The sequence below is a fragment of the Archocentrus centrarchus genome, chromosome 6 (genome assembly GCF_007364275.1).
Source record: "Archocentrus centrarchus isolate MPI-CPG fArcCen1 chromosome 6, fArcCen1, whole genome shotgun sequence".
Classification (NCBI taxonomy): domain Eukaryota; kingdom Metazoa; phylum Chordata; class Actinopteri; order Cichliformes; family Cichlidae; genus Archocentrus; species Archocentrus centrarchus.
In genome coordinates, this window is record NC_044351.1 from 3,565,884 (window position 1) to 3,585,897 (window position 20,014).

The following is a 20,014-nucleotide window of genomic DNA, read 5'->3' on the forward strand; positions in this document are numbered from 1 at the left end:
ACAGTCTAAACAGTTAAAATGTGTGGCTATTTTGAAAAAGTGTGTTAGAGAAACAGTTTCATAAAAAAGTTGAATTAGCTTTTGCACAAACTACAGCTATTTTATAAGTCATGCACTTAGTGTGGTTAGGTTAATTGTGATTCTAAATTGTGCATAGGTGTGAATGTGAGTGTGAATGTGAGTGGTTGTCTCTGTCTTTGTGTTGGGCCTGCAACATGCTGTCAAAGGTGTCCTGGGTGTACCCTGCCTCTCACCCCATGAGAGCTGGGATAGTCTCCAGCCGCCCTGCAACCCTGCAAAGGATATGTGGAAGAAGATGGATGGATGGATGGATGGGCGGGCTTCACTGGTTGTGTGGAGTGACCACTGATCTACAATTTCAAAATATTAGTTCAAAATTGGTGGTTGACCTCTTACTTGCAGTCTAAGCTTGACATCTTTAAAAGCGCCATATCAGAGCGTCTGCGCAGGCTGGTGGAGGGAATGAGGCCGGCACATGCCGTGTTGCTCGGGAGTTCCTTTGCCTGCCACCTCAGGGTGTCTGTCTGATCCACCATCTCCAGGATGTCACCTCTTCTCAAGCTCATGCCGGCGTCGGCGCAGGAGATGGTCGGGTCCTGCTGAGGGCTGTAGTCGGTCATAGCCCGCACATACAACTAACAAGCAAACAAAACAACATGTTTATAGAGTGTGTATACTTTTTATGCTAAAAGAGGCAAACAATAAGGAAATTTTGGAGAAAGACTTACCATGGTCTGGTTGTGGATCGGCCTTTCTGTGATGGGAATGACTTTAAACATGATGGTGCCGTGTGACCGAGCTTGCTGATTAGCTGTAAAAAACCAACAGGATCAGAGGTGGATACAAACTATAAACAACAACAAAAAGCATGACATTAGTTTAACAGTGACCCACCACAACTTGGATGACTTGCTCAGGCTCCATCCCATCCACAGGAAAACCGCTGACCTCTATGATCCGGCCCCCTGCATGAAGCAGACCTACACACACATAAACACAAATATGGACACAAAAATAAAGTTTTTCACATCTCTTGATCTTTTATTTCAGGTGTTTTTCTTCAAGGAAGAAAAAAGATCCACACAGCAGCATGGCTCCTGGATAAAAATTACATTTAATAAAAAACCTTTAAAGAGACTAACGTTTTAGGATAGAGCTGTCTTTCCTCATACTTGACAAACAATGCAGGAAACACGTTATTTATACACGCCCACATCTAAAAAGGGTCATGTGATTGTAGGTGCCTTCTAAATAAATAAGGGAAAAGAGGAGCAGCAACAAACGTGTATAAAATCAGCAGTCAAAGTGAAGATATAAGCAGTGGTATTTAAAAATAAATATTCATATGTAAGTATATTATGCGCCAGTGACGTGCGGTGAGGGTCGTGACTGGTGAGGCACTGACGTCATCACATCAGATTTACAAACATATAGCTTATTCACCATTTGATTGGCAACAGTTGTTTTGTTTAACATTAACATAGTCTGAAGCAAACCTTTTAGCTCCGGTGTTGGTCTTCCTTTAATTATTATCTTCTGCTTCGATTGAAAGTCCAGTTTAGAAAATTCTTTCAGTTGAGTTATGTAATCTTCCATGTTGAACATAAGGCCAAGCAACAGGAAAAACTAACTGGCCTTGCTAACTGTTTATGGTAGCTTGCCGCCGAGGAGTCGTAGAGTCCCTGGGATCACCAGCGCCCCCTACCATGAGGCACGAGAACTGCGTGCCTCACCTAGTGTCTCTTCGCAGCAGTTTCATGATCGCTCAACACAAGAATGCATTACACACACATACAGTTAAAGAAAAAACAAAAAAAAAACTGCATTATATACACCAGCTAAAATATAGAAATTTAGTTCATATAGTAAAAGTGTTAGAACATTTTAATAGCCACATGCAAAGGGAAAGTAATCCGGTCTCACTGCATAGCATGCCAGCACAGTTAGTAGTCATTGGCAATGACTATACTGAGCCGCACCACGGATTGCGCAATCCGTGGTGCGGCTCGCCGGGCTGGTGCCTCACCGTTCGTCTCTTAGTATTTGACCGGCAAATGCGAAAATTCAACGATTTTGAAAAAAACTAATCTAAAAATGGTGTAGTTAAATGGAAAAGAACTTTAAAATACAAATCACTGAATGAATATAACCATTTAATTTATTTTTTAATTTTATATTTCCACGATGACAGGTGAGGCCGTGCCTCACCTGCCTCCCCTGACTGCACGTCACTGTTATGCGCCAATAAACAATCAAGGTAGATAATAAGGAGTAATGAATAAATACACGTGTATAATCCTCATGATTATAAAAGAATCATGAAATATCACAAAATAAGAAAAAAATCTGAACAAATTACTCAGCTCAATAAAAGAAAATCATAACAAGTACCTGCAATTCAAGAAAAGGTCATTGTATAATAAAATGAAGCTAAAATATATAGAATATAAAATGCACAAATACAAAAATCAGTGCATAATGACACAATCATGGAAAAATAAGTACTGGAAAGAAAACCAAAAAACAGGAACAGCGAAATGAGGAACCAATAAAATTATTATAAGGAGGGTCTCAAATCAAATTCTTTTTTAAAGGGCACATAGCATGCTTTTAAATCCTTCCTTTTCATATGTAAATCATTCACTTGTGGTCTTTATAAAGCAGAACTGCAATGCTTTGCTCTGAATTCCTCGTTATTGTAGCTGCACAGACCGCTGCTTTACCTTGTTCTGAGGCGCGTCTTTAAATGTGAACGTGAATAAGACACTTCACGACCCACCCCCCACTCCAGGTCGCAGAGCGTTCCACTCCACCCCGTTCGGCCATTTTTGTAGTTTTATAGCAGCGATAAGATTAGCTACCGGCAGAGAAACAGGAGGGCTTTCCCCACTGATGTTTCGCCACTGTCCATAAGTATAACCGTTATATGTGACAGTTTCTCACCTTTGGGGCTCCTGCATGCAAAATGCCGGGCGTTCTCTCCGGCTAAAGCGAGCCTCGATAGCCCGGTGAGCTGACAGGTAGCGAGGCGAGCTGCTGGTAGAACAGTGGCAACGACAGCTGCGAAAACGGGAGCACTTTTTTGCAATTAAGCAATATCTTGATAAGACGAGCTGATATTTGAGGTTTACACGTTTACATTCTCGCCTGAAAACAGTTTAAAAGTTTATTTTGTGTCACACAAACAGTCATTATTCAAACTTTTTGGACGCTATCCTCCGCTATTTTTGTGTTTACGTTTTGATGCGCAATGAATCATGGGATATGGTAGGCCAAACCGTACAGCGGAAGTAGCAGTCTGTCATGGTCTACGTATGGTCTTCCAGAAACCTGTGGCTATTTTGTTTCTACTAGCACCACTCCTGTGCTCTGCCTTCGTCACCTGACGATCTGAGAGCCAGACTCACTGAAGTCATAGCTGGAGAGGGTGGAGAGCCTGGAAAGAGAGAAGAGGAACTCGAAGGATGGAGAAAGAAGGCTAAAGAACAGTCTGTGTGGTCTTCTGGAGGATTTCAGGGGGAAACGGAGACTTAATTTATACTCAGGTAAAATGAAAACTTGCACCGTGTGTCATACTTTTCCCATCTTTTTAAGTCTCTGTTGTTTCAAGAGTACTTACTAATTAGTTTGTGCTAATTGGATTTTCAGAGGGAGTTTGCTGTCACTCTCCACTTTAATGGTCTGAAAGCCTGCACCTATCTGAGAGAGTCTCTCCATATTAATCTCCTACATCTACATACACTGCAGAGGAATTTATAATGTAATTTGCAAGATGTGCACATTATTTATGCCATTATGAGTGAACGGGGTGAAAGGCAGACATAGCTACAGCCATCATTATTAACAGTACCATCAATAAATAATCAGAAACAATAAATAAATGAATGAATGTTGGCTGTTCGGCTTGTTTTTCTCTCGGATTTTTAGACAAGTCCTACAACTACACAAAGCGAATTCAATTAAACAAACTAGACAAAAACATCAAATGTATTCATCTTCTTTTTAGGGCTCTGGACTAACAACCCTTCATCAAACCAGTTCATGACCAGCTTCTGCTGTCTAACAGTGCAGTGCGACATGTTTCAGTATGGGTAATATGGCAGCAGAGGATGAGACCCATGTCCCTGTCTGCTTTCTCCAGCCGCAGAGGAAACTAATGACTCTAAACAGGAAACTTCCACTCGTCCATGTTTGCCAGGTTTTAAAAAAAGCCACGTGTGCCGTGGTAGTTTGGTAACTGATGATGTACCCGCATCATTTGATCACATTAAAAACAAAGGAGGGCTGATGACTCCCCCTGAGGGTACAGCAAAGGTGCTCAGATCAGCTGAGTGTTTTATTTGCCAGTCAGCATCAGGGCAAGCTGTCAATGTGTCCATACAAATAAAGACTGATTGATCTTCTGTTTGACCACTGTCTGCTCATCAGACTGTTTTTGCATTTGTTCTTTTTGGTCCCTTTGTTTTTGTGTAATAACAATCATAATACATTTAATGTATAAACATTTTATAAAAGTTGGAAAATTCTACCTTTTTAGCCATACAATTTTATAGTATGCAATAAAAGAGGGATCTATAGTTTTAGCATACAGTTTCATTGCTAAAAGAAAATGAAGTCGATCGGTGTCTATTGCAGTGCCGTATTTTAATTTGAAAACTTTGTTCATTTTTTTTGTCTTAAAGATTGTCATTAATAATACTTGAATAATAAAAATCACTGAATACAAAAATGCTTTTTTAAGTTCAGAAAACCTGCAGATGTTATTTCTACATGTTACATTATTTCTGGCTATTATAAACATTTATCATCACAGTAACAGCGTTACAAATATTGGGAGCTGTAAAACACTCAAAAACATCAGAAAATACATACTCTGGTTTGGTGCCTGCATCCTAAATATACCTGCAGTATTTAACATTTATAATTATCAGAGAAAGTTACGTTATTTTTGTTGCCTATCAGTTTCCCGATATATAATAGTGAATGTGTGAATGAGGCATTAACTCAAAGGGCTTTGCAGAAAGGCTCTTTAAGACGCTCAGTCCATTTATTTGTATTACCTTACTGCGCAGATTTGCCACATCTACTATGGCGGACGAGCTGAACGGGCCGACCCGTCACCGCTCTGCCACCATTTCCCAGAGTCCTCTGTGACGGAACAGCGCATGCGCTGGCCTCGACGTCTCCTGACGTACCATTTGAACTGACCCGGGAAAGCAGCGCGGGATGAAGCTGACCTGGTGACCGTCCTCATTAAACCGTGTCTGCGGGTTAGGCTAGAGCGTAGTACGGAGGCTTGCTGCGCCGTGGGCCTGGCGTAAGACACGGATCCTCGTGTTTAAGAACCGGAGCGAACCGGTTACCGTGCGTGGGTCAGGCTGCACCCTTACATCCGTTTCCCTGTGACTGCTCTCAGTAGAAGCATGACAGCATAATGATGAACAATGAGTTGTTATCAGAGTGTAAATGTCAGATAACCCTATGTAACGTTTTCTCTTAGCAGGTAAAAATTATATTGTGTTTTCAAGTTCCTACAGTAGTTTCAGAACAAGAGCCTGGCTAAGAAATGACATTTCCGTCCTTTGAGGCGATAAAGCTTTTAACTTGAAACGATTACAGGAAGTGCTGCGTGTTGCGGTGACGTTAAGATTGTGGAAGACGGGAAAGGTCTGATGGATTGTTACAGCGTTACTGATCGGCTGTGATATCAGAGAGAAACGCAGGTAAACACTGTAAGCTGGTGCACAGGGTGCAGCGCTGACTCTTCAGGTCTGGACCCACGGACACCCACAGCTTTGAAGGTGAGTTGTTTTCTTGCGTGTTAACTTTCATGCATTAGAACATAGCACCTTTTTTTCCCTGGGCAGGGCACTTTAGTGTTAAAATGCAGTCTTAAGACTTCATTCATATTAACAATGTGCTCATTTCTAAACCAGAGCACAGCAAAGAGTCTACAAACTAAAAGCTGAGTGGACGAGCGGGTTTCACGTGTTTGAAAGGCATCTTCAGGAGATTGGATTTTTAATTTCATTTTTTCACACACTGGAGAACTGTTATGTGGAAATTCGTGGATGGCTTGGTTTTGTAGGTTCAGGCTTTTCTGGGTAAATTGTGACAGCTCAGGTGGAGCAGGATTCATCCAGAGAGGCTTTATTACAGTCTGTGGAACCTAAATCTGTGTATGACCCGTGTTAGCTTCAGAAGGGTTTGTGGTTACAGCACACAGTGCTGTGTAAAAGTCTTGAGCCACCTCTGTCCTCATCAGAAATGGTCTGAGTGGAAGGCCGACTGCCAGGAAGCCATTCTTAAGGAATGAAGCACAAGAATTGGACTCAAAATCAGTCGTAACAGGTCGGATGGGGTGATTAATCCAAATTTTTGGTTCACCAGTTATCAGTATGTATGGAGGAGATCAGGAAGGAGGTGCAACAGCCATCTGTAAAACACGGTGGAGGCTCTGTCATGGTTTGGGACTGCAAATCAGCCAGTGGTGTTTGGGATCTTGTCAAAAATTGGTGGAATTGTGAACACAGAAAAGTACCATCAGATTTTAAAGCTCAGAGATCCACAGCTCAGGTGGGGGAATCTGTCCACAGGACAGCACAAATGTGGTCTTTATGGAAGAGTGGAAGAAGAAAGCCATTGTTAAAAGAAAACCATAAAAAGTCCTGTTTGCAGTTTGTCAGAAGCCATGTTGGAGACACAGCAAACATGTGGAACAAGGTGCTTTGGTCACATGAGACCAAAATTGAATTTTTTGGCCAAAATGCAAAATGCTGTCTGGCAGAGAATTACCCCTGCACATCAGTCTGAACACACCATCCCCACTGTCAAATATGGTGGTGGCAGCATCATGCTCTGGGGCTGCTTCTCTTCAGCAGGGACAGGGAAGTTGGTCAGAGTTGATGGGAAGATGGATGGAGCCAAATACAGGAAGAAAACCTGCTGGAGTCTGCAAAAGACTTGAGACTGTGGCGGAGGTTCACCTTCCAGCGACCCTAAACATAAAGCCAGGGCTACAATGGAACGGTTTCAAACCAAACATATTCATGTGTTAGAACGGCCCAGTCAAAGTCCAGACCTAAACCCAATCCAGAATTTGTGGCAAGATCTGAAAACTGCTGTTCACAAACGCTCTCCATCTAATCTGACTGAGCTTGAGCTGTTTTGCAAAGAAGAACGGGCAAAAATTTCAGTCACTAGATGTTCAAAGCTGGTGGAGACATACCCTAAAAGACCTGCAGCTGTAACTGCAGCAAAAGGTGGTTCCACAAAGTACTGACTCAGGGGGGCTCAGTACTTTTGCAAGCCACTGTAATTGTTATAGTCTATCCTTAAATGCCAAAGAAGAAGAAAGCCCATAAAACAGGAAAAGCTGCACATGGATGATGGGAAATAGTGCAGCTGCTGCAATATCTCTGCTTTGATAAGAAAGGCAGAGTCGGCTATGAAAGTACTTTGTGTTTGAGGGGATGTGGCGAAAGGATAATTGATTCACAGTTTCCAGTTTATCAAAGCATCTACAAAAACAGATTTTCAGATCTACTCAAAGAATTCAAGTTTAGTAAGTTTCAGTTCATCAAAATTATTATCCAGCTTACATTATCCTGAAATGCACATTTTCATCTTGTTTGAGACAGCCGTTGCTGTGAGACCCGCTTTTGTTCCACAGGCTGAAATATTTGCAATGCCTAACTTTAAATACTCGTGCTAACATGCTAATGTAACTGTGACATTAGCAGGCTAATCTGCAAACATCCTAACATTTCAGTCTGTCGGCAAAACATGTTAACATTTTAAATAAATGCTCTGCCGCCACGTCAGTGTTTTAAAAGAACTTCTTAATAAAGAAGTTTTAGTATGTGGGCTAATCTTTTTGTTTTGATATCAAACTGAGTGTCGATAATTGTGTAATTCTCAGCTGACGTTGTTTAGTTCACTCTGGAACGATGAGCCGTCACAGAGCCACAGTGTATAAGCTGCACTTCTCACCAGTTTACTAAACTGTTTGGACATATTCCCATACCTACATACAGCATATGGATTTGCTAGTTACTACAGTAACTATCAAAGTACTGCTGCCAAGTTAAGAAATCTCTGACCTCTTGTGCATTATTTCACTTTATCATCTCTCTCTCATGGTGTCATATTCACGCTGGCTTGTGGAAATGTGTGAATGGAGGTGAGGATCATTAACGGGACTTCTGTATGACAGAACGCGCCCACATTAGGAGACGGATGAAGCAGCAATCTTCAATATCCCATGTCTAAAAAGTACTTAAATGTCTAAATGTAAATAGTAGTGTCTCATGTATTTTTCTATGAAATTTTACTTTTATTTCCATATTGTACAGTTTGATATCACCATGCTAAATGTGAGGTTCCTCTGGTTTGACCAAATTTATTCTAATTTAGTTTTATCCCTGACATTCACCTGTATGCAGTTTAGAGTTGTAAATTACAGCTTTCGATGATTTAATTTCTTTCTTTTTTTAGGAAAATGACTGACCTCGAGGATCTGAGCCACCACATTCATGACAGAATATCATCTATAAAACACACACTGGATCTGTCAGTTGTTGGTATGACACATTGACTTGTATGAGCTCGGCAATGGTGTTTACATCCATACTAACCACTGCTACATGCTGTCACACAAAATGTTTCTCCACATATAGAGTTGCCGCAAAATAAGATCACCAAACTTGGACAGGAGCTCTTTGCCCTTGAGAGACTTCTGGAGGAGTTTGAAAAAAGTGTTGGCCAACAGAAAGACCACCTGAAGCATCTGAAGGTAAAGCTGCAACCTCCACAGTTTGTTCTCATTACTGCATTAACTAGTTACTCATTAATACTGCCTTCCAGTCCAGTCCCTATTCATTTTTAGCATGAACACTTGGTTCTCCTTTGCTCAGAATGGACCTTCATTGGGTGGCTACATGCACAAATGTCCCATGCACGCTAAAAGTAACGTCTAATCTTATTTATTAGATTTTTTTTTTTTTGACAGTGTGATAAGCAACATGTCGACTAAATGAAAAGCCAGTTAACAAAATTTGGTTTTCTTTTTTCCTTCAAAACTTCTTTGGGGATGCCAGATTGTTTTGATGAATACAAATAATTAAAAAATTGTTCTGAGTGAAATACACTGCTCAACAAATTAAAGGAACACCTTTTAATCAGAGATTAGCATCATGTCAGTTAAACTTCTGTGATATTGATGTGGTCACTAAGTATCAGAAAACCATCTTTTCTGACTGGTTTTCACTAGTTCTGCATTTGGCTAGGGTCAGTGTCACTGCTGGTATCATGAGGTCATACCTGGACCCTACAGGGGCTGCACAGGTAGTCCAACTCCTCCAGCATGGCACATCAATACGTGCCATTGGCAGAAGGGTTGCTGTCTCCCAGCACAGTCTCAGAGCATGGAGGAGATTCCAGGAGACACTTAGTTACACTAGGAGAGCTGGACAGGGCTGTAGAAGGTCCTTAACCCATCAGCAGGACCAGGATCTGCTCCTTTGTGCAGGAGGAACAGGATGAGCACTGCAGAGCTACAACATGACCTCCAGCAGCCACTGGTGTGAATGTGTCTGAGCAAACAATCAGAAACAGACTTCATGAGGGGAGCCTGAGTGCCCGACGTCCTCTAGTGGGTCCTGTGCTCACTGCCTGGTACTGTGGAGCCTGATTGGCATTAGCCATAGAATACCAGGATTGGCAGGTCAACCACTCGTACCCTGTGCTTTTTACAGGCTAGGCAACAGCACCCTGACTGCCATCAGGTGTCAGGATGAAATCCTTGGACGTATTGTCAGAGCCTACATTGGTGCAGTGGGTCGTGCACTCCAGGTTGCACCTCAGACTGTCCAGGAGCTCAGTGATGCCCTCGTCCAGAGCTGGGAGGAGATCCTCCGGGACACCACCTGTCGTCTCTTTAGGAGAATGTCCCGACATTGTCAGTCATACATACGAGCATGTGGGGGCCATACAAACTACTGAGGACCATTTTTGAGTTGCTGCAATGAAATTTTGTCAAAATGGACTAGCCTGCTGCATCATTTTTTTTCACTTTGATGTTTCTGGTGTTTTTGAATTCAGCCTCTGTAAGCTGATCATTTTCACTTCCATCAATGATTCATTTGTTTTTGTTTTTATCTTTTTCTTTATTTATTCTTTTGTTCCTAACATATTACCCACTGCATATCAGTATAGATATCCAGCACAGTATTCCTTTTTTCTGGAGCAGTGTATTTGGGGAGCAGAAGGTTTTAGAATGTAACCATCCCGTCTCTGTCTCAGGAACTCGATGAGGTTTTCCAGAACTATCTGCAGGATGTTCAGCACATTAAGGACAACATCCCTGCACACATGCCCAGGAAGAAGGGCCCACTCAAGTGAGAATCTCTCCATTACTTGCTTAATGTTAATAGAACACTGGGTGAGATTTATTTTTAATAAAAGCAGTGTTTCTCATATTTAAACCACTGCTCAAACCACTACAGTGTTTTCATTTCTTGATTATTTTCCCCTTTCAATAGAATGCAATCTGCAATCAATTCACTGCTTCTTTCTTTTTCGAACATTCAGTCACCGCTGTATGCATTTCTGTAGTGGCAGCGTCTCTGGTCAGAGTGCTGTTGTGGCATTCCTGATATCGTTCACACGCTGAAACCAAAACTCCTTGGGGTTTCTATCCATATCTTTGGGGGTATCTGGAAGTTTTAGTTCTTGTTGTGCTCTGGAAATCCACTGCAAGGAGGTGAGTCGCTCCAGCAGGTGAAGAACTGATTCATGTGCTGCTAAATGGAGTTCACCAGTCCTGCAGAGTAGAACGGACTGCAGCTGATGATGGAGATGGAGATGGAGGCAGCAGACTACTTTCACCTCTAATTCACCAAAAAGTATCTGGTTATTAGATTATAGGCAGGATCCCCTTGTAAATGAAAGATGTTCCTGCACTTCTCAGCATACAAACACAATATGTTTCCTTTGAACCGTTGCAATACTTTGCTCACCGCACCCCCAAAAAGTAGTAATGGCTGCCTTACCTGTCATTTTTTTAGAGGAAACGAACCTGCAGTAAAGCAGAAAGAAGCAGATGTTCAGCCGGCAGAAAAAAAGAGCAGCAAGAGTTTTGTGAGAGAGATGGAGTTCGTCACTCTGCCAGAGTTTGAGAGCATCCCTCAGTAAGTATCATCCCTCAGTGATATTCACAATGATATGTGTAATATATATATACACGATCACCTTTTTGAGACCTTCTCAAACAGTGCTGCAACAGTTGTCACACGAGAGAAATGTAAACAGCACAACAGGAGAAAATCTATAAATCGGTCCCAGAAATCTTTAATATAACCAGTCCAGATATCAATACAAGCTTTTGCAAATGACTGTTGATCTGCCAAAACAACATATCTGAAATCATTTCTAAGGCTTAGAAATGGTTTAGAATGTAAAAATAAAAAATAAATGATTTAAAATACAGAAGCTGCTCGGAGGTTCGAATCCTGGCCAGGGCATGCATCCAGTAAGGGTCCCTGGGCTGGTACCCAATCTGAGTGTGGGGAGGATGATGGCGCCCCCTTGTAGTAGAGGGATCAACTAGCAGTTGCTTCTTGCACATGTTGGAACATTCAGCTACTAGTTTTATGTTTGTTTTTTAATGCCAGTCAAAGAATCCATAGCCCCTTTCAGTAATTAAAGCTTTTATTACCTCTCGTTTAGATTATTGTAACTCTTTATATGCGATCGGTCGTTACTTCGTCGCTTGCAAGCTGTTCAAAATGCTGCAGCTCACCTTCTGACAGGAAAGAAACGGCATGATCACATTGCACCCATATTGGCCTCCTTACACTGGCTTCCAGTTCATTTCAGGAATCAGTTTAAAATAAGAGTCTCAGTGGTTTGGTGCCTTATTTAACTAAACTTTTGAAACCCTATCTTCCTACCGGAGCGCTGAGGTCTGTGAACCATCTGCTCGAGTATGCCAGGACCCGGGCTTAAAAGCAGCGGCCATAGAGCCTTTTCAGTGGTGGCGCCTCATCTTTGAACAACTTACCCTTTCACATATAAGCCCAGTCATTTTAAAACACTCTCAATCATTTTAAAACACTTCTAAAAACATATTTCTATTCACTTGCTTTGAGGTCTATTTGAGCTGATTACCCTGGTTTTTATTATGCATTTTTTTTTTTCTTTTACTATTTTACTATTGTTCCTCTGTGTGTGTGTGTGTGTGTGTGTGTGTGTGTGTGTGTGTGTGTGTGTGTGTGTGTGTGTGTGTGTGTGTGTGTGTGTAATGTGCAATTTCACAAACTTGGATTATCTGACGCCTACTGGATATTTATTCTGTTGAGATATGAAACATTATCTTCCCGATGTGTGTCCATGCAGGTACATGAAAGGACGTGTGACATATGACCAGCTTAATGCAGCGGTGGACGGCATTAACACGGCTGTAACAGCCAAGTACAAGATCATCCACCAGTCAGTCAGAGCACTCAACAATCATGCACGGAAGCTGCACCAGCGCTTTAAGGACCAAGAGACCAAAGATACCAAAGGTATTCTGCATTGACTTTGTTACTGTGGGGTTAGTGGGGTTAGGCTAATTGGTGATTCTAAATTGGTGTGAATGGTTTGTCTGTCTCTCTGTGTTAGCCCTGTGACAGGCTGGCGACCTGCACAGGTGTACCCTGCCTCTCGCCCTATAACAGCTGGGATAGGCTCCAGCCCCCCCGCGACCCTGAACAGGATAAGTGGAAGAGGATGGATGGGTGGATGGATGGGTGGATGGATGGATGGATGGATGGATGGGTGGATGGATGGGTGGATGGATGGATGGGTGGATGGATGGATGGATGGATGGATGGATGGATGTTTGCTACTGTTTGCACAGGATGACATGTTTGCAAGACAGATTTTTTTTCTTGCTTTAAGCACTTGGCAGCATCACACAGAACTGATTTGAAGGTTTTATTCATCACTTTTAACACACACCTGGGTCTGTCCCCAACACAGCAAAATACTGATCCTCAGCTGATAGCCTCAGATCCCTGGGTGCAGCCCTTCTGGCTGGTCAAAGCTGACCACGGTTTTTTAAAAGACAGTTGTTTATGTCTGCTTGTATGCGATATCATTTCAATGTCTTATATATATGACATTTTTCTTTGTCCTTCTATTTAGTGTTAATTAATTTTACCTTCATTTTGTCCCGTTTTGTTTGGTCTCACGGTTTGATTTTCTCTTTGAATGTCTGGCTTCTGTTTTTCAAAGCACTTTGGAAACTGTGGAAGGATTTTAGAGATGTTATAGACTCGGTTGTGAACTTTGATGAAGTGTGTTCCTGAGCCCACGCACTGATTTCCACTATGAATCATCTCTGTTTATAGTCCAGTGCTTCTCGAGGGCACTGACAGCACTGGTATTGGTGTACAGCCCTGTGAACCATAAATGATTGAGTCCACAACTCTTTGTCGTTTTACGCTGACACTCTTTGCACCCACAGTCTTTCACAGTGATAAACCCCTCCCTGTCTTTACCTCTAAGCCTCTCTGGGTTGCTCTTTTTACTAACCTGTAGTTGGTTAATACCATTAGTAGTTCAATAGTTGCCAGGGTTTTAAATATCTTCTTATTGCTCTAAAGAAATGACACTTACTTCTTTTTGCTATTTTCAGCTAATTATAGGGTTTAAAAGATTTGCAGACCTTTGACTTCTGCTTTTATGTTCTTTGGGTTTTTTAAAACACAGTTTGACCACTTAAAATTGATGCAATCAATATAAAATCATTTTGGCCTGAGCACATCAAATAAACGGTCACGTGCTTGTTTCTCTTTTTCTTTCAGCTTTGTGGGTGAATCATTAGATGCTGAACCCTTCTGCTAAAATCTATAATAAATAAAGATATTTGAGATTACTTTTTTTGGGAGCTGGCTCTGTATAAATACATTTGCATGTCCAATTAACTCAGTTTCCTGGAAAGGATTGTTTGTAACACACTAAGGAAGCTCACTGACTGACTGCACTGTTGTGCTTAAATGTTTTGCAGGCCAGTACTTTGTTGTGGAGGATGACATTCGTGAATTTACCCAGATGAAGGTGGACAAACGCTTTCAGGGGATTCTGAACATGCTGCGGCACTGCCAGCGCCTGCGGGAGCTCCGGGGGGGGGGGCTCACCCGCTACGTGCTGTTATGAAAAAGACGGGTTCTGCTTTTCTTTTCCTCGGTGTGGTGATGTAGTAGGCTGCCATATTTGCAAATGGCTTACCTGCATAACTGTCAGATGTTTTTACATGAGTAGTCTGATTTTTCTGAATACTTTTGACAACCCAAACATTTCACTGCTAAACTGCTGTGCATACCTTGTATTAATGTATGCTAAATATTATAATAAATACTAATGATGTAATGATAATACCTTTACCTGTCCAAAAGCTTTATTATGCTTAAATTACATTATGTGCCTGCAGACTTAATGCTCTCCTACATTGTTATTAAAGAGGACCCAGTCTTCTCTTTTCCACACTGCTCAGTTCCATATTTTACTGCTACTAAGGTAGCTTTATTTGCGTCACAGTTTAGAAAAATTCTTACTTTACTACTATTAATAATAACTTATTTGATTGATAGAGTCTGGCTGATCCATCTGCCAGTTCTGTGTTTGACACCCCTGGTGTGGAGTGTCTGGCATGTTGCTGCTGCTCGCTTTCATGTTTGAGCCAAGTCTTGAGCCAGGCAGCATTCTGCCTAAGCACAGCATCAGCAGTATCTGGCTTTGCCAAGTTGGCTTCTAGGAGGACTGCATGAAAGTGTCTGTCAGTAGCTTGTGTGTGTGTGTGTTGAACTCCCACAATCCCTCTCTCTGCATAACCACAGAGCTCTGCAAACAAACACCAAAGTGGGACCATAAATCCTGCAAAAGCAGAGATGCTCAGACTTCCCTCTTCCTGCCCACTGCCGCAAGCTCTTCCGGAGGGATACCGTGGTGTTCCAAAGACAGCCGAGAGACATAATGTCTCCAGTATGTCTTGGGTCCGCCCTGGGGTCTCCTGTAGGACATGCCCAAGGGCCCCGTCAAGGAGGTGTCCTGTTCAGATGCCAATCATTTACCCTCCACAGGTAAGGGAAGTCCAACCTGGTATTAGCAAGGTGGACCTAATAAAGTGGCAGTGAGCCACTGGTATGCATAAATGACAGGAAACAGCAAAAATCATATAAATCTGTTTAAATGTTATTAAAGCTCACCTGCAAAATGACAAACATGCAACATAAAATGATCCAACTACAGAAAATAGTGTGACTACTGCTGGGATCTGCATAATCTGTGACTGATGACATATTCTGACGACTTCTCTTCTGCTTTATCATGATTATAGATTTAAATTTTCAACCAAAATTCAGTAAAATTGTATTTTTTTATTATTTTTTGTCCATTTATCTGCACTCAGTAACTTAAAAATTGTGGTCTAATGTTTTAATAATTCTTGTGAAGCCTGATATCAATGGGAGGACAGAGGTCATTGTAGTTCCTTCACTACATCTGTGAACCTCCTCTGAGGTCTTCCTCTTTTCCTCCTGTCTGGCAGGTTCAGTATATCCACTGTTGCTCTTCTGCACATGTCCAAACATCTCGGCCTCTAACTTTGTCTCCAAACTGAGACAATGTTGGAGATGTGAGCTGTCCCTCTGATGCACTCATTTCTGATCTTAATCCAGCTCCTTCTGACCCTCTCTGTACTTCTCCATCAGCACTCTCAAACATCACATCTATAGTGCTCTTTCCTGGCATGAAGCCATACTGCTGCTTACAGATCACACCTCTTCCTAACCTAACTTCAACAGTTCTTTCCCATATCTTCCTGGTACGGCTCATCGTCTGTATCCCTCTGCTGTTGCTACAGCTCTGTACATCAGCCTTGTTCTTGAAAATCTGTTAAACAATCTAAACTTAGCACTAAAACTAAGGAAATTTGTGTTTGGTTGATTATTTCTGTGTTGCAACAATGCAAATAATGCAATTAATTCTATACAGTTGGAAAGCCTGATTATTTCCCTTAAATGGAGCCACATTTCTAAGGGAATGCATTTGTGGGTTGTGCCTGTGAAGATCTTCTCTGCCAGTGCCAAACAGCTGATTCTGCTATTGACTCTTGTTGGTGTTGTTTATTGGATTGGATGATTTAAGTCTGAAGAAAATGAGACAAATTGGCAACTTAACAATTAATTATTTTAACAAACGCGGGCCTCAGCATCATGTGAGGCCACAACGGCCTGGCACCTCCGCCTCATGCTGGTCACGTGCTGCTGTGGCACAGCCAGTGTGGTTGTTGGTCACAGAATAGGCTGATTGGAATGGGTAGAAGTGTTCCATGGGAGTGACCCACAAATGACATGTGGCTCCATTTGTGAGCTGTTTTATGAAGCACAAGTTGTGCAATGAGTTTCAGTGTGATCTTCTGGTGTACTGTTGTTGCACCACGAGGGGTCAGTCTTTCTTACAGTGGGCTTTTCACTGAGTTCAGCGCCACAAATCACAGTAAACACAGTCTGCTCGTTGTTCTCAGAGTGCACGCCAATGACAAGAAACAGACTTTAGCTGGAACAGCCTTTCAGAGCTCGTTGTTGGCCGTGATCGACAGCAGCTGGACACAAAGTTCCCGGGTTCACAGCCGCAGGAACAGCGCTCCCCTTAACTAAAGCAGACATTAATTGTCCGACCAAACTGTTGCTGCCAGCAGCTCCGTCCGGATGCTGTCAGAGGCTCGCGGCGCTGTGACTCTTCAGCAGCGCGTGCACCGACTTTGACTTGAAACTTCCGTCCGGAAAAGCGGCGTCGCCTCTGCGCACAGCCTGACCCCGAGGCTGCCTCTCCGCACGGACCCTGTGACAGGAGCCCGGGGACCTGTAGGACACTCGGTTTGTCGCGCCTGTCACGGTGAGCGGAGCTGGCTGCGGGCAGAAAACAGCGAGGTAAGCAGAGGCTTTGTCGGGCAGCGCCGCTGTCTGCGCACTTTCTGGTGTTCGCAACTTTTGCGGCTCCGCACGAGCGCTGCGGTTTACGGCTCGGAGTTTGGAAACAAACTGCTTTTCTTTGTTGTACCTGTGTGTGTGTGTGTGTGTGTGTGTGTGTGTGTGTGTGTGTGTGTGTGTGCGCGCGCGCGTCTGCAGCTGTGATTTTAGCCACTTTGGGCACGTCAGCGAACAGCCGCGGCGGCGCGCTCAGCAGCGCAGCGCTGGTGTCTGTGCTGATCCTCAGAGGGACAAACTGAAGCTCAAGGAGACTCCGGTCAGCCAAGGCCTCGCTCAGTGTGAGAGGCAGCAGCCTGGCTGTGGGGGAGGCGAGAAGGCAAATATCACAAAGCAAACATATTAATAAGGTTAAAAAAACCCAACAACAAATAAAGTACCCTGAAAATCAAAATAAATGCAATCAACTAAAATAACAATAGACTTAAATCAATAAAAAATAATATCAGAAACGAAATATCTAAAACTCAACAAAGGAAAATAAGCAAAGTTTCTAATGAAATGCTCAGTGTGTGAAATGTTGTGGACGGGGCAGTAAAGGGTGTGAGGGCAGGGATTCAGTGCAGGCTTGAAATAAACAGTTAAGATGACAGAGCAGTTCTCTGCTGGACAGATGTGCTGCATGAGGAATGAAAGATTTCCTCTCTGTCCTCGCTGCACCGGCTTCATGTCCTTCAACAAGCTGTGAAATGCTCCTTTTGAAGAGTTCATGAAGAGGCGTTCACAGACAGCCATGCTGTGGTGGATGTGTGAGTGCTGATGGGAGGGAGGTTTGCTAATCTGTTCATTCTCTATACAGCTGTTAGCTTTTCTCTCTCAGTACAGTTGAGCTGCTTACTCAGCACCGGCGCTCCCATTCATGCCAGCCTTTCCTGTTCCAAACACTGGAGGAGGAAGGCTCATCCCTCGTACCCGATCTATTAAATGGGCCAGGTCTTGGCCGTGATGTGACACATCCCTTCAGTTACACTTTCTTTGTCTGTCTCTACAAAAATGTTTTTCCACAGAATGCCTAATATATGGCCACCTCCAGTTTTACCAAAGCCAGTTCTTCTTCTCCAAAGCAGCAAAGAACTCTAAACATTACTTTTCTGTTTATTCGGCTCATTCGCTGACTGAAAATATTCAACTGCTAATTCCTACAGTGGTGGGAAGCCCCTCTACCTTTGAGGACTAACCCTGCAACTCCTGGATGCAGATGTACTGAAGCTGGTGCACTACCGTCTTCTTCTTCTTCTTGTGGCTGCTCACTTTAGGGGTCACCACAACAGATCAGCTGCCTCCATCTCCCTCTATCCCAGCACTCTAGTGTTACACCAACCCTCTGCATGTCCTCCTTTGCTATGTCCATGAATCTTCTCTGAGGACTTCCTCTTTTTCTCTTACCTTAAAGCTCTATCTTCCAACAATATAACCAGTATATCCACTGTCCCTCCTCTGCACATGTCCAAACCATCTCAGCCTCACCTTGCTAACTTTGTCTCAGCTCAGCCTGAGCTGTCCCTCTGATTCACTCATTTCTGATCTTGTCCATCCCGGTCACTCCCAGTGAACACCTCCATCTCGGCCTCCTTTTTGTCAGTGCCACAGTCTCCAAACCATCCATCATAGTAGGTCTCAGTACCATCTTGTAAACCTTCCCTTTCACTCTTGATGCCATCCTTCTGTCACAAATCACCCCTTGACCTTTCCACCTGTCTCACTCACCTGCACCTCATTCACACACTGACTGACTTTCATTTAGAGCATACCTCCACCTCTCCAGGCTCTCTTCCACCTGCTCCCTACTCTCACTACAGGTCACAGTGTCATCTGCAAACATCGTAGTCCACAGAGACTCCTACCTGACCTCATCTCTCAGCCATCGCAAACATAAAGGGGCTCAGAGCTGATCTTTGATGGAATTCCACCCCACCTTGAATCAAACAATATATATATTGATATTTTTTCTTCCCAAAAGGTATAAACAAAAAGGCACTTCTGAGTCAAAGCTACATGTTCCAGATGTCACACGGGCACTTTTATTAACATTCAGCTGTAGATGTACATGAGAAATTGCTCAAAATTAAACTATTGGCATATTTAAATAATAATGCTCCTCAAATAAATTAATGCTTTTTTCCTCCATAACAAAAGACTCACAGCTGTGCTATTAAAATGTAAACAGAAACGATCCAGAGCAAAAATAGCAAAAGGCTGACTGATTCTTTAAAAAGCCAGTCTGCAGTGAAGTACACTTCCTCCTGTGTGTACTCCTGTACATCTAGTACTCTGCACAAATAACATAACATATAAACAGACTGAATGAACAAAGGTCCATGTGATAGTGCTTTAGTGGTCTCTTCAAGTGTTGGTGCTTCATCTAAAACTGTCTTAATAGGTTGCCGTGGGAAGTGCTCACGGGCCGCGAGCTTCACTGTCCGGTTGACGGAGAAAAGAGTGTTAAAGTGCTTGGACCAACGGCTCATGATGGAGCCCTTGTCTATCTGTCTTGTCTATCTTGTCTTGCCATCTGTGCCGTGCAGTGGACTTTGGACATGAAAAGAAGGACCATAAACTGCCTTCAGGAAGCCCTTAGAGTCCCTTCTGTCCACGCATAACTGGGTCCTCTGTGCTAGAACGGACCACCACTTGTTCTGGATCTCTCGCAGCTTGCACTGAAGTTTGCTGCAAGCAAGAGGAAAAGCTGCCTTCTTTTCCGGGCACCCCATCTGCCCGAAGTTACTAACATACATTATATCCAATGTTTATTTATATTCTCAACATAGAATAGAGTGCTTCAAATATAAATGATAAAAAAATAAAAGATTGGCACTCAGAAAAAACCGAGGGCCTTTGAGGAGTTGATCCTGTTTCTCCTTCCTGGTATGACCTGCCCTGTTTTGTTCTTCTAATTGCACTGATGGATGAAGAGTTTGCATGTGCCTGTGCAGGTTGTTTTTGGAGCCTGCTCGATAAGA

At 42.8% G+C, this 20,014-nt stretch overlaps 3 protein-coding genes across 5 annotated transcripts in view; 2 read left to right on the forward strand and 1 right to left on the reverse strand.

Moving 5' to 3' along the window:
• Positions 1-413: 413 nt before the first annotated feature.
• Positions 414-1,191, reverse strand: LOC115781336 (MAGUK p55 subfamily member 4-like). Its single transcript, XM_030730967.1, has 4 exons — positions 1,164-1,191; positions 919-1,001; positions 750-824; positions 414-656 (listed from the first exon to the last, which is right to left on the reverse strand). Exons 1-4 carry the CDS (start codon positions 1,189-1,191, stop codon positions 414-416), a joined length of 429 nt encoding a protein of 142 aa, XP_030586827.1.
• A 4,010-nt stretch (positions 1,192-5,201) lies between these two features.
• ska1 (spindle and kinetochore associated complex subunit 1) lies at positions 5,202-14,455 on the forward strand. 2 transcript variants are annotated; one of them, XM_030732138.1, is made up of 8 exons: positions 5,202-5,524; positions 5,641-5,822; positions 8,518-8,603; positions 8,700-8,815; positions 10,324-10,418; positions 11,088-11,210; positions 12,418-12,587; positions 14,075-14,455. In XM_030732138.1, the coding sequence occupies exons 3-8, from the start codon at positions 8,522-8,524 to the stop codon at positions 14,221-14,223; spliced, it is 735 nt and encodes a 244-aa protein (XP_030587998.1). In that variant the 5' UTR covers positions 5,202-5,524; positions 5,641-5,822; positions 8,518-8,521; the 3' UTR covers positions 14,224-14,455. The 2 variants fall into 2 exon arrangements, with proteins under 2 accessions (XP_030587998.1, XP_030587997.1); XM_030732137.1 differs by having other exon boundaries at positions 5,202-5,822.
• A 2,123-nt stretch (positions 14,456-16,578) lies between these two features.
• The window catches only part of LOC115781526 (A-kinase anchor protein 13-like), an 85,538-nt gene continuing 82,102 nt past the window's right edge, over positions 16,579-20,014 (forward strand). For both annotated transcript variants that reach the window (XM_030731212.1, XM_030731211.1), the window contains exon 1: positions 16,579-16,997. The gene's annotated coding sequence lies outside the window, so the exon portion shown is untranslated. The remainder of the gene's footprint in view (positions 16,998-20,014) is intronic.

Coding starts and splice junctions, on each gene's coding strand:
- ska1 (XM_030732137.1), top strand. CDS start 8,522: ATGACTGACCTCGAGGATCTGAGCCACCACATTCATGACAGAATATCA. Junction 8,816..10,323: donor ACCACCTGAAGCATCTGAAG/GTAAAGCTGCAA, acceptor TCTCTGTCTCAG/GAACTCGATGAGGTTTTCCA. Junction 11,211..12,417: donor GAGTTTGAGAGCATCCCTCA/GTAAGTATCATC, acceptor GTGTCCATGCAG/GTACATGAAAGGACGTGTGA.
- LOC115781336 (XM_030730967.1), bottom strand. CDS start 1,191: ATGAGGAAAGACAGCTCTATCCTAAAAC. Junction 825..918: donor CTGAGCAAGTCATCCAAGTT/GTGGTGGGTCAC, acceptor ACAGCTAATCAG/CAAGCTCGGTCACACGGCAC. Junction 657..749: donor CGATCCACAACCAGACCATG/GTAAGTCTTTCT, acceptor TTTGCTTGTTAG/TTGTATGTGCGGGCTATGAC.